At 54.0% G+C, this 13,380-nt stretch overlaps 1 protein-coding gene across 2 annotated transcripts in view; it reads left to right on the top strand.

Moving 5' to 3' along the window:
- Positions 1–13,380, top strand: part of CORO2A (coronin 2A) — a 46,127-nt gene that overhangs the window by 20,412 nt on the left and 12,335 nt on the right. For both annotated transcript variants that reach the window (XM_059657464.1, XM_059657465.1), the window contains exons 2-3: positions 596–796; positions 12,270–12,386. In XM_059657464.1, coding sequence (XP_059513447.1) covers positions 596–796; positions 12,270–12,386 — 318 coding nt within the window. The remainder of the gene's footprint in view (positions 1–595; positions 797–12,269; positions 12,387–13,380) is intronic.

Here is a 13,380-nt window from a genome sequence, read left to right as displayed (position 1 = left end):
CCAGTGAACAAATGCAGGCCTGGGTGAGAAGCCTGGCCAGCTCAGGATGCCTGGATGAGAATGGTGGCCGTAATTATGCTGCTGGTCAAGGGGTCTAAGTGTATCCTCTCATTTAATCCTCACGACAAGTCTCTGAGAGGGATGCTTTCGTCCTCCCCGCTTTACGGATGAGAAGACGGAGGCTGCACAAGTTAAGTCACTTGCCTGCCCCGCTGGCCAGAGGCAGAGCTGGAATTGAAGCGCAGGCTGGCTGGCTCCCGAGGGCTCAATGTTACCCAGTTGGCTGGGCTGGGAGGGGCGGGGTGGCTGGCCTGCCTGGTGGATTGGGAATGTGCTGAGGTCTCTCTACAGTCTTTCTGCTCTTTCTGTGTTCACACTCGGAAGGATGAAACGCAGACTGGTCAGCGGTAATTACACATCGTCTCGCTACATCTCACCAGGTCCATGGAAGTAGCCACAGATACAGCCTGTTCACTGGGTTCAGCACCTCCCTGTCCTGGTCGTACCCTCTTCTATGTTCTCCAGGGGAGGTCGCCGTGCGCCCCGCTACCCAGGCGGCGAGCCTCAGACTCCTTGTCCCGTTTGTCTCCCGCAGATGTCATGGCACCCCCAGTACCGGAGCTCCAAGTTCCGCCACGTCTTTGGCAAACCAGCCAGCAAGGAGAACTGCTACGACTCGGTGCCCATCACCCACAGCGTCCACGACAATCACTTCTGCGCCGTGAACCCCCACTTCATCGCAGTGGTGACCGAGTGTGCTGGAGGGGGGGCCTTCCTCGTCATCCCCCTGCACCAGGTAAGGGCGCCTGGCGAGCCCAGGCCCGGAGGCTCTCCGGAGGCAGCTCAGGGCAGAGGGAAGGTAGAAAGAGCCTGCTTTCTGCTGCGGTGCACGGGTTCAAACCCGAGACCTGCCTGCTACCAGCCGCGTGACCTTGGATAAGTCACTTCACCTCCGTAAGCCTTCGTTTCTTCATTGGGAAAAATATTCCTCTCCTGGGATTTCAGCAGTTGCCTAACTATTCCTGGGATTTCCCCTCTACCCCACTGCAAAATGATTCACTCCTGAATAAAACATGTTTTTTAATGCATTGCCAGGCTCACATGACATCTGGGACATCTCCAAAGCCACTTACTCTCCCCCGTAAAGGAAACCAACCTTAAGCCAAAGCCTAAGGCAGGAGAGGACAGCAGTAAGTGAACAGAAAGAACTGGCCTGTCCTGAGGGCAGATGTTGGCAGTAGAGGTTGGACCTTTGGCATTTGCTGATATTGAACAGTGTTGGACCCCCAAGTGGCAGTTTCATATAGACTCACCCAGTAGCAGATCTTTTCGGGGACCTGCGTCTCTGCCTGGAGGGGGACCCTCCGAGGGGTCTCAGCCATGCTGGGTTGGTAGGGCCTCTGGTTTGCAGCAAACGCAGAGACAAGGTCTCTGGAGGAAACAGTTCAGTGTGGACAGGAGTCCCACAGATTCAGGTCAGCGAACCCATAATCTGAGGTCACCCGCACGTTAGCCACCAGCATTCAGAAACAACAGACAGAGCACTTCAGAACTTACAAATCACCAATCGGAATCTCACTACCCGGGTGTTCTGCTGGGACCTCCTATACTTGGAATAGGGGAGGAAAAGAACCAGTACTTTTTTTTATCCATATAGCACATTGCGGGCACACAGTTGGTGCTCATACATGTTCATTGATTGAACAAATTACCCGGGAATTGTTTATCCAAATAAATAGGGAGGGCATAATTGGCAAAGGGAATGGCACAAGCAAAGGAATGGGGCAGGGACTGTGTGTGGACTGTCCAGGGAACAATGCAGAGAGCTGTCTGGCCAGAACAGGTAGAACAGTCTGTCTAAGGGAGGAAGGGAAATACCCTGGGGAAGTTCATCGGGGCCCGATGAGAAGGGCCTTGAATGCCGGGGTGAGAAGTGTGAACTGTATTCTAGAAAGATGAAATTTTTCAAGCTAGGGAGGAACAAGTGTACAATGGGATTTATGGAAAGACGTCAAGGTTAGAGCTGGACGGACTCCCAGATATGGCCTGTTTGGCTACTTATTTCTTCCACGTTCTGGGTGCTTCTAAAAGACTCTGTCCAGCCCGGACAGTATGCTCAATGGTTGAGCATCAGCCTATGAACCAGGAGGTCATGGTTCGATTCCCAGGTTTCGGGCTGGATCCCCAGTAGGGGGCGTGCAGGAGGCAGCTGATCAGTGATTCTCATTATTGATGTTTCTCTCTCCCTCTCCCTTCCTCTCTGAAATCAATAAAAAATATATAAAAAAATAAAATAGAAGATTCTGTCCACCGAACAAACTATATTCTTAATTACCTAGTAATTACATATTAATGTGCTTTCCTGATTTTTATGACTTGGACTTTGTCAGACGTGTCATGGTTTCCAACTTGCATGAAACGCTGAGTATCGGTAGATGTTAATAACTGCGATGAGATAATGAATTGGTTTGATGTGATGGAATGTGACCTGGGAGGGGCGAGGGGACTAGGCCAGAGAGGAGGAGCAGAGAAGGCCTTTCTGGGGAGCTGACACTTGGGCAGAGAGCCACTAGAAACCCTAGAGGCAGAGGATTCGGGTAGAATGCACAGCACATGCAGAGGCCCTGCGGTGGGAATGGGTTTGGTGATTGAGAAACAGACAGGTGTGTTGTCACATGGCAAGAGCAGTGGGAGGTGGTCAGAGAGGGGAGCAGGGCTGGGCTGTGATGACCCTGGAGGCCAGGGCAGGAGTCCGGCTCCATTGTGCGTCCAGCGGGACACCACTCGGAGGGTTGAGATGCAGTTGCCTGTGCAGCCTGATCGCGGGTAAAATGTTTAGTTCGTTCCCTTTGGGCTTTTTGGGACAGTGATATAAGCGGCTGAGGACACGTGGTATTTGCTGCCGGCACAGACTCCCGGGAGCCCAGGCACCGCAGGAGCTGGACTAGTCAGAGCTCATGCCTGGGTGTCACTTTGACGCGATTCTGACTCGGTAGCTCTGCGATGGGGCCGGAGAGTCTGCATCCCAGCAGGCCCCAGGGCGGCCAGAGAAAACGCAGGACGCCAGTCAAATCTGCACCTCAGAGAAGCACCAAAGACCTTCTTCTTGTTTATTTTTTCTTTTTAATTAAACGTTCTTGTTTTGAGATCATTGAACATTCACACGCAATAGTAAGGAATAACAGATTTGGTGTGCCCTGCACCCCTTCCCCCCACTGGTAACATCTTGTGAGACTGGAGTACAGTCTCACCCGGGATACCGACATCGGTGCGGTCAAGATGCAGAATGCTGCCAGCGTCACCAAATCTCCGGGCTGCCCTTCTCAGCCGCAGCCACTTCCCTCGCTCCCCTCTCACCTTAAGCCCCCACAACCACTCTGTCCTCCGTTTCCCTGCTCTTGTCTTTTTAAGAATGTCACCTGAATGGAGCCATACGGGATGGAGCCTTTGGGCTTGGCTTTTTTTCACTCAGCATAAAAGATCCACCCAAGTTTCTGCGTGTTATCAGTCGCCTGTTCTTTTTTATTGCTGAGTAGTATTCCTTTCGGGGTGTGAATGCAACGCAGTTGGTATAACCATTTACCCGTTGAAGGTCATCTGGATGGTTTCCAGTTTGGGGCTGTTATGAGTAAAGCTGCTATGAACATCCGCCTACAGGTTTCTGTGTGAACATAAGTCAGTCTCCAGGTCTGTGGGACAAAGGCCCAGGAGGGCAGCGACGAGGGCAGTGATGGCGAACCTATGACACCTCTGACACGCAAACTCATTTTTTTGATTGATTTTTCTTTGTTAAATGGCATTTAAATATATAAAATAAATATCAGAAATATAAGTCTTTGATTTACTATGGTTGCAAATATCAAAAAATTTCCATATGTGACACAGCACCAGAGTTAAGTTAGGGTTTTTCAAAATGCTGACACGCCGAGCTCAAAAGGTTCGCCATCACTGGACTAGGTCATCAAACATGTGTCCTTTTATAAGAAACTGCCAAGCTCTTTGCACAGAGAATTCCTCGGTATCGGTAAAATATCATACGGGACGTACTCAGACCAGAAGTAACATGTGTTGTTTATGTGAAATTCAAATACCCCTGGGCAGCCCGTATTTTTGCTAATTCTGGCGACTTCTCCCAGGCGGTGCCGCTGCTGCTGATTTGCAAACTGTATTTCAGTACTAGACAGTCCCCTCGTGTTTTTTTTATAATTATGAAAAATGGTCAAACACAAAAGTAGGTAGAAAACAATATAACAAACTTCGACACCCAGATTCTAGAATTTTCGAGACTGCTCCTCTTGCTTCATCCATCCCTTTTTCCCCCACTGAAGTCTTCTAAAGCAAACCCTGGCCATGTTGTCAATTTATCCCCACAGACTTCAGTATCCAGTTCTGAAAAGTAAGGGCGTTTTCTGTCCTGCCCACAATGCCAGGATCACAGCACGGTCACGGGCTCCTGGGTCACCCTCTTTAGCCACAGCTGCTTCCCTCGCTCTCACCCGCTCATGTGAACCGTCTCTGATGCCTCTTAAGTGCCTCGTTGTGTCTGAATCGGGGTCCAGAAAGGCCCCTCAGCACACTTGGTTGGTAGTTTCTTACGTAACCACGTCCAGGGTGAGGGAGCAGGAACGAGAGGCCGAGAGAGGGGAAGGACACAGGTGACTCAGGGCAGATAAGACAGTGCTGACGTGGGTGCCATTGGTCCATTGTACAGAGGAGATTCTGAGGCTCCGGGAGATGACTTCCCCGAGGACCCTGAGCAGTAAGAGTGAGGACCCGAATGTGGCCCAGACATAGCGCCTTGTTGGTCACCAGGGATTATGTCCCATCCAGGCAGAGACGTGTCGGTAAAGAGTGCTGTGCGAAGGCAGGGAGGGGAGGAAGGGACCAGTTAGCTACTCATTTAATGGAATGCCTGCACTGGAAGGTGTCCCGGAAGTTCTGCTCAAAAGGGCTAGGCTGCCCCAGGCGGTGTCAGGTGTCCCAGAGGGCGTGCCCCTGCAGTCAGGGCCCTTCCTTTTGCATGCTGTGACCCAGGGTGAACCCCTTGGAGGGAGGTGCTTGCAGCCTTGGCAACAGAGGGCTGTGCTCCGGAATAGGGCACAGCGGGAAGGTCTGGGGACAGGCCTGGCCGGAGCCCGGGGGTGTGCCAGGTTGGGCTCCTGACCCTGGGGCCCGCTTGCAACAGATCCACCTCTTGAAGGTAGAAGGGTGGACTTTGCTGTGAGGTGTGGAGGATGGGCAGGAAGGAAGGCAAGGGCAGGCCGTGGGGGCTGGGACGTTGCTGGGAGTGGACCAGGCCAGAGGGGGGCCATGGGCCTGCGGGGTCGAATGGACATCAGGGCCTGCAGGTGCCTGGGGGAAGGGGCATGTTTGCTGTGCTCTTAGAGGCCAGAGCCAGGGGTGGGCAAACTTTTTGACTCGAGGGCCACAGTGGGTTCTTAAACGGGACTCAGAAGAAGGAGCTGCGGCCGTGTTTCCCGATGTTGCCATGTTAACACTGCTGCTGGTGAAGGAGCGGAGGGGAGAGCAAGAGAACCCTCCGCTCTTTCGGCTCCGCGGGACAGATAGAACAGCCGAACGGGCCGGATCCGGCCCGCGGGCCGTAGTTTGCCCACGGCTGGGCCAGACGGACCTCCTCAGGCCGGTGTCTAACCAGGCCACTCCCCTGCTCAGAGGCCTCCCATGACTCCCCACTCACTGCCTGCAACTAAGTCCTGCCTTCCTCGCCGAGCTCCCATCGTCGTCCCAGCTGACAGTTTGCGTCTCCGAGCCTTCCGTAGCATCTCCTGTTCCCTCCCGCTCAGATCCCCTCTCTAGGTGGGCAGGGCGTGGGCTAGCCCTTTTTTAAAGTCTCTTTCAGCTCTTTGGATGGGTTTAGCCTGGAAAGGAGCTTACTCGAGGAATGGGTCCTCTGCCTTCAGATTTCCCAGGGGCTGGCCTGGGAGGGTTCGGAAAGGGTGTCTATGAGGCCCCAAAGGACAGAGCAGGACCAGAAGCAGGAAGTGAGGCGAGTGGGAGGGGCCACACCAGGCTCGAAGTAAGAAGTGTTTTCTCCCAGTAAATATGGTCTGAAAGTGGAATAAAACGCCTGGGTAGAAAGTGAGCTCCCCATCTCTGGGGGTGACCAAGGAGGGTTACCAGAGAACCTCTGTGGTTCACCGCCTCAGACCCTGGGTGTGGGTTCCTACCGTAAACCATCTTCATGCTCATCTGAGTCCTCGTGGGGGAGGGCTGGTAATGATGCCCTGATCCTCATAGAAACGGGATTTGCATTTTAGCACCAGGATTAGGGAATACTCCTGTCATCCTTCCCTCTGCTCAACTCTCTCTTCTGGGCACCCCCCCGGCCCCAAGTCTTAACCCCTCTCATCAGGACGCAACTCATCCGTCCACATGTCCGTCTCTTTATAGGGTCCAGCCTTGAGCCCTGTGCAGGGTGACTGTCTCCATGCCCACAGCCGGATGCCTCCCATTTCATGTTTCAGTCCGCCTTCCCTGCTGCCTGCTTCAGGATCCTTCCCACCTAAAACCTACCTAGGGCTCTGCCTTTTTTACCTAAAATTCCTGTCCTCCTCCCTGGCCTGGGCAAAGTCTCCCTCTCTTTAAGGCCCAATTCAGAGGTCTCCTCCTTCTCCAGGAAGCCCTCTCTGATTGATCCCCAGGGCCTTTCCTCTTCCTCTCTCTCCAAGCCCTGGGTATACTACCTCATGCCCTCCCCAGACTGGCAGCTCCTGGGGGGCAGGGACTTACCTTCTGCCCCCATGTGCACACAGTGTGGGGCTGGCATATAGTAGGTCCTCATGAAAGGTCTGCATGAGGCTGATGGTAACAATGGTGTGAGGATAGCAAGAGGCAGGCCAGGCAGTGAGAGGAAGCATTCCCAGTTCTCGTGCTTGGCCACGGACTGGCTCTGCAGCCCCCAGCACCCGTTGCCAGCCCTCGGTCCCCAGCTTCTGCATTATAAATGGAGATTCTTGTACTACTTCCTGGGGTGGTTGGGAAGTGAACCAAATAATATGAGCAGAGCACCCAGCACAGGGCCTGGCACATAAATGACTCTAAGTTATGGTTCCTCAAGAAAAACAGGTGCAAACCTGCCCCTTGTAAAGTGAGAATGTGCTTGAGCCGTCAGCGGGAATACGATGAAGGCATCGATTTATTCAGCGAGGCAGCCCTGGAGCGAATGCCCGTCGGTTGGGCGGGACGTGAGGGGAGCCCCTCTGCGGAAGTTTGGCCTCACACTGAGTGTCCCTGGGCCCCCGAAACATTCGGAGCAACAATAAAGCTGGGTAATTGTGACTAACTCCGATGAACTCCACTGACAGGTCTACCGAGAACTTAGCAGGGACCAGGCACTGTCCTTAGCTTTTATGTGCATGAACTCATTTAACCCTCACACCCACCCTGTGAGGTCCTACTGCTGTTGCCGTTTGGTACAGGAGGAAACGGCGGCACGGAGAGCCGAGGCCACTTCCCCAGGTCGCACAGTAGTGAGTGCTATAGCAGCACTCAGACCCAGGGGCCGCTGCCCACCTGCCCTCGCAGGCACGCTGTGCGAGCCGCCTCCGCCTGCCCCCACCACCCCTGCCAGCCACGTTCACTCTGGGCTGCTGGGAGGGTCACTGGAGGCCGTGACTGTGACATTGTAGTGGGAGGGCTCACGACTGTGGCCTCACAGCTCTGCCACCAGGCAGCTGAGGGAGGTCTGCCCCCAGAACGCCCCCCGCCCGCCTGGCTCTGCCCTCCAGGGTCCTACAGTCCTGTCCACTCTGCCCAGAGCAGCCCGTGGGGACCTGGAGGCGGCGACGTCGCGCTGAGCAGCTGGCTCCTGCACCCGAGCCAGGTTCTCCGAGGTCTCTGATGTAGAGCTTGTGTCCCCCATAAATCATAGGCTGGTCCTGGCTGACTGCTGGCCTGAGGGACAGAGGGTGGAAGTGGCCTCCTAATTATCAATGTCCTGCCCTTCAGGGCTATTAGCAGCTCAGTCAATAGCCCATCAGTCTGGCTAATGCCTGTTAATGTGGGTCCTCAGCACAGAACCCTCTCAGGCACAGAGCAGCCCACCGCAGGGGAGGGCCGAGCTGTGGGCTGGGCCGCTGCTCTGAGGCCTGAGGAGCCCACGCTCAGCTCTGGGAGCTGCGTCTGAGCAGTGCCTGGCCCTGAGGCATCTCCTGGGCTGACCTGGGAGCTGTGGTCTGAATGGGGCTCTGGGCACTCTGCCTCCTGCCAGCCAAGGCTGGCCCACACTCAGCTCTTCCGAGGCACCCTCAGGGTAGAAATTGGGGCATGGCCCTGGGCCAGTGTAAAGATAAAGGCCCTGAGAGCAACTGGGTGTGCCAGGGCCCAAGACCCAGCACTGCTCATGCCCTTTGACCCAGGAAAAGATGCGACAGAAGGGAAAGGCTGTGTGCAGGAGGGGAGGCAGGACACTGACTCAGAAAGGGCTGAGCTACCTCAGCACTGTAAGGGCCCCACAGCTCACCGCCCTGGGCTTGGCCCTGCACACAGGACCTGGGCAAGCCCCTCCTCCAGTGGGGGTCAGGGAGAGAGTGGGGGACCCCTAGGCAAGAACCCCCTCCAACAGGGTCAGGGAGAGAGTGGGGGACCCCTAGGCAAGTCCCCCCTCCAACAGGGTCAGGGAGAGAGTGGGGGACCCCTAGGCAAGTCCCCCCTCCAGCAGGGGTCAGGGAGAGAGTGGGGGACCCCTAGGCAAGTCCCCCCTCCAGCAGGGATCAGGGAGAGAGTGGGGGACCCCTAGGCAAGTCCCCCCTCCAGCGGGGGTCAGGGAGAGAGTGGGGGACCCCCTGGGCAAGCCCCTCCTCCAGCAGGGGTCAGGGAGAGAGTGGGGGACCCCTGGTGGTGCCTGCCACCCGCAGGGCTGGAGCTGTGCTGGGTTTTACCACTCCTGGTCTCTCAGAGCCCTTCAAGTCCTGCAGTTTTATAACATTTTTGCCTAATCCTAGAAGCACCCACCTTTTCAGACAGTCTGGAAGTTTATCTTATACTAGAGACCCGACGCATGAAATTCGTGAGTGGGTATGGTCCCTAGGCCTGGCCTGCAATCAGGGCCATCTTCCCCGGCTGCCCGCAGCTGCCCCCCCGCCCCCCCCTTGCCACCACCCACCCCCATTCCGCGTTTGCCATTGGGTGATCGGAGCCTGCTCTTCGGGGGGAGGAACTGAGAGGCTGACTGTTCCGCTTGCTCACCAGCCCCACCCCCGCTGCAGGTCGCCCTCTGTGTGTGGGGTGACTGGTGGGGTGGGGCCTTGGCCTGGTGCCCCCCGCATCCCCCACCACCCATCCCCGATTCCCCATTCGCCATCGGGTGATCGGAGCCTGCCAGCTGGGGAAAGGGACTGAGAGGTGGTCAGTGGCCTCATAGTGACTGGTCGAGCGGTTGTTCTGGTCATTCCGTCATTAGGGTCAATTTGCATATTACCCTTTTATTACATAGGATACCTTTTTAAAACTGTAAAATTTACAGGTTTTATAGAAAGTTTGGGGAAATTTTTTTTTTTTTAAGACAGAGAAGATGATAAAAAAAAAAAAAACATTCATTTATCCCACCATCTAGAGATAACCATTAATAACATTTTGGAGTATTTTTGTCCAGCTGTTTTTTCTCAGTTTTGATGTACACATGGACGTGCGTACACACCCACACATATACACATAATCATAGCTGCTCTTATTTGAGCACTTAAACCCGTTGGGACATCACCAGTCGGCTTCCCTCTCACAGTAGCTCACTTTACCCCCACAGCAGTCCTGCCAGGAAAGGATGATTATTCACTCATTTTATAGATGGGGAGAAGGTAAAATCTGAGCAGGCACGATCAGATTTCAGTTCTTGAAAGCTCACCCGATGACAGCGTGCAGGACGAGAGCCTGGGCGAGGAGCCCGCGGCTGGACCCCCGGTGCCGTGCAGACCTGAGCCAGGGCTGTGGGTGCAGGGTTCTCGCTGCAGGGCCCTGGCTCCAGGTGCTGCCCCTGCTGCAGGGGGCGGGGAGCACGCCCTCTCCTCCCTGTCCAGGGACCCTGTTTTCAGCCGTGGAGAAGGCAGGACCAGCAGGAAGACATGGGACTTTAGGCCGTCTCTTCACACATCACTATCAACACCTGTCCAGATTCTTTCGCGCTCTCTCTCTGAATGGGTATGCGAGGGTAAATTTTTTCTGAATTCTTTGAGGGTACGTTACATACATCTTTGCCCTCTACCCCTAAGTACTTGAGTGTCTTCGGGGATGTTCTCTAACATATCCACAGCACGTTATCAAGTTCACATTGCAATCGTACTTTAATCCACAGTCCATTTTCCAATTTGTCAAGTGACATCCTTCATAGAGTCCCCCCTCCAGTAAAGGACCCGTTCCAGGTGAGGTGTCTGGTGCCCTTCTCGAGGGGTGAGAGCGGAGCTGGGCAGTGTATTTCTGAAGGAGAGCCCAGGACCTCCGCCTCTGTTTGCAGGCCTGCTATGATGCATGCATAAAGCCCCCACAAGCCAGGGGCTCGGTTGTCTGTCTCCCAGTTTGCCTGGCGTGGCGGGGAAGCCCTGTGTCTGTTCTCATAGCAGCTGCCCTCCAGCGGTCTTATTAAGCAAGGTCAGAGACCGCCACGGTGTCTGCTCAGCCACGAGTGGGCAGTCGCAGGATGTCCCACAGGGCGCAGTGCCCCCTGCAGGGTTGGGGAGGTGCGGGGAGAAGAGGGGTGGCTATTCCCTGAGTTCACCCTGTTTTGAAAGTTCCTTTTTTTAAATCCTGAGACTGTTGGCTCTGTGAGGTCAAATACTACAACCTGTGCTCACCCAGCACCTTGCAGAGTGCTGTCTCCTAGGTTCCTCCTAAAGATTTGCTGAATGAAGGGATGTGGGCCCGTTTTCCCCCCAGCTGTCTCTTTCACTCAGAGAGCAGTCGGGGGGCGTTCTGGTGGGTGGGCTCCCGAACCCGAGGCCGATGGTGCGTGTGGGCCACGCTGCACGGGCGGGCGGAGGGCCTGGCCCAGCTCCGTGTGCTGCCGGGACCGGGCAGGGTGGGGTGTAAAATGAGTGTGCTGGTCGCTGCCAACTCCCTGAACCCATGCGGTTCTATGCCTGAACCCGTGTGGCTCCCCGTGGCCCAGGAAATACCGCAGTGTGTCATTGGATAGTGGTTGGAATGTTCCGCTTCAGGGCTTCATGCCATGCGCTCTGGGGCCTGTGTGTCCCCCAGCACCTGCACAGAATTCTCAGCAGGGAAGGGGAGAGGGGAAGGGGAGGGCCTTTCTTTTTGAGTGAACTATAATTCACATACCATAAAACTCGCCATTTTAAAGTGTAGGAGTCAGTGGGTTTTAGTATTTTCCATGGTTGTGCATCCACCACTCTCTAACTTCCAAGTAGCTTCATCACCCCACAAAGACACCCAGTGCCCATTAGCAGTCATTCCCCATCGCCCCTCCCCGAAGCCACTCACCTGCTTTTAGCCTCTGCGGCTTTACCTGTTCTGAACCTTGCACATGCATTTAGTCAGGGTGTTGAATGCCAGGTACCAGAGGATGTGATGATATGCTCAAGCAATGAAAGCACCTCTGGTGTATCGCCTAAGTGGCTTTTGATGTCTGACTGATTCACTCAGCATGTTTCCAATTCCATCCATGTTGTAGCATGCATCGGTACTTCATTCTTTCTTGACTGAATAATATCCCGTTGTATGAACACACTGCCTTTTGTATACCCTTTCATCTGTTGATGGGCGTTTGGGTTGTTTCCGCCTTCTGGCCATTTTGAATAATGTTGCCGTGAACATTGATGTACAAGTTTTTTATAGACCCATGTTTTCATTTCTCTGGGGGATGTACCTGGAAGTGAAATTGTAGTGTCGTGTGGTAGCTATGTTTACCCTTTTGAGGACCTGCCAGACTGTTTTCCAAGGTGGCGGCGCCAGTTTTGCCTCCCCACCAGCAGTGTGTGCAAGGAAATGTCCTTTTATCGAACGCCTCCTATGTGCGAGGCTCTGTGCTAGACCCTTTCCACACCTCGCCTCCTCTGACCCTCACACCAACCCTGTGAAACACCTGTGTCCTTTTACTGAGGGAGACACTGAGGCTCAGAGCAGGGATGTGACTCCCCCAGGGTCACACCCGGAAGAGTGGTAAGGCCCAGAGTCACACCCAGTTCTGCCCCTGACGTTTCCCTGTCTACTCAGTGATTGCTGACTGAATGAGTGACCGGCAGATGCTCCAGTGGAATTAGCCCCCTCTCCCCTCACTCCTCCCGGGCATTGTTTTGCAGACAGGAAAGTTGGACCCCCACTACCCAAAGGTCTGCGGGCACAGAGGGAACGTCTTAGACATCAAGTGGAACCCTTTTGACGACTTTGAAATCGCCTCTGCTTCTGAAGATGCCACGGTGAGTATTGGCACATAAGGCTGTTCCCTGACCAAAAGGAGTGGGATTGGGGCAGAAGGAGATGGAACTCAGCTCTGATGCTCCTGGCTCCTTCATTCTTCGTGAGGTGAGGTTACTGTGTGGGGAGAGGGGTCATTTAGATTTTGATCTTGGGGCATGACCCCTCCTCTCCATGGGCCTCAGTTTCTCCACCTCTAAAATGGGCATAATAGCTCCAACTGCCTAGTGAAGATCCAGTGAGATGCATGAATTCCATTGGGAAGGTCCCTCTTTTGGGGGAACTCTAAAATGCTATGAGGAGCAATTTTATTGTGGCCAGAAAATACTGTGCCACTTTCAAAAAGTAGTGAAGCAAATTTTAAAAGGATTAGGGTGGGAACCATATATGAATAGGGACACCAAAACCACCCCAAAGCTTCAGTCCCACCAACTTTTTTGAGCTCCTGTTCTGTACCAGGGACCTAATCCCTGTACCCGCAATGTTCAGTGTTATTTATTTATAATTTTTATTCTAGGCCACTTCTAAAATGTGGTGGGTGTAGCTTAAAACAAAAGACACAAATATGATCAGGTGCTTCAAGTAAGGATACATTTCATAGTTACCATTTATTGTGAGCCCACTGTGTTCCTCACTGCACATATCACTTCACGCAGTCTTCCCTTCACAGCAACCTCACAAGGTCGGACCATTTTCCGATGTGTAGAAGCTGAGGATCTGAGAGGTACAGCTATTTGCCCTACATCACACCGTTTGTAGAGGCAGAGCCAGACCTCAAACTGAGGACTTACTTCTATTCCCACTGCACGATGCCAGTTCTCTAAAGTGCAGCAGCCACAGATGGAGGAAGTGAGGAAATAATACTAGAAACGTTGGCAATGGAGGGTGGCAGCTACTAAGCCCTCGCTTTAGCTCAGAGCTGCCTGGCAGCCCAGGCAAAAAGGGAAATAGAATGCACTGCAGAACCCTCACTGTCTGATCAAAGGAAGCACACCA

This window comes from Myotis daubentonii, chromosome 11 (genome assembly GCF_963259705.1).
Source record: "Myotis daubentonii chromosome 11, mMyoDau2.1, whole genome shotgun sequence".
NCBI lineage: Eukaryota > Metazoa > Chordata > Mammalia > Chiroptera > Vespertilionidae > Myotis > Myotis daubentonii.
Note: the sequence above shows the minus strand (reverse complement) of the source record. Positions and strands in the feature narration are given on the sequence as shown.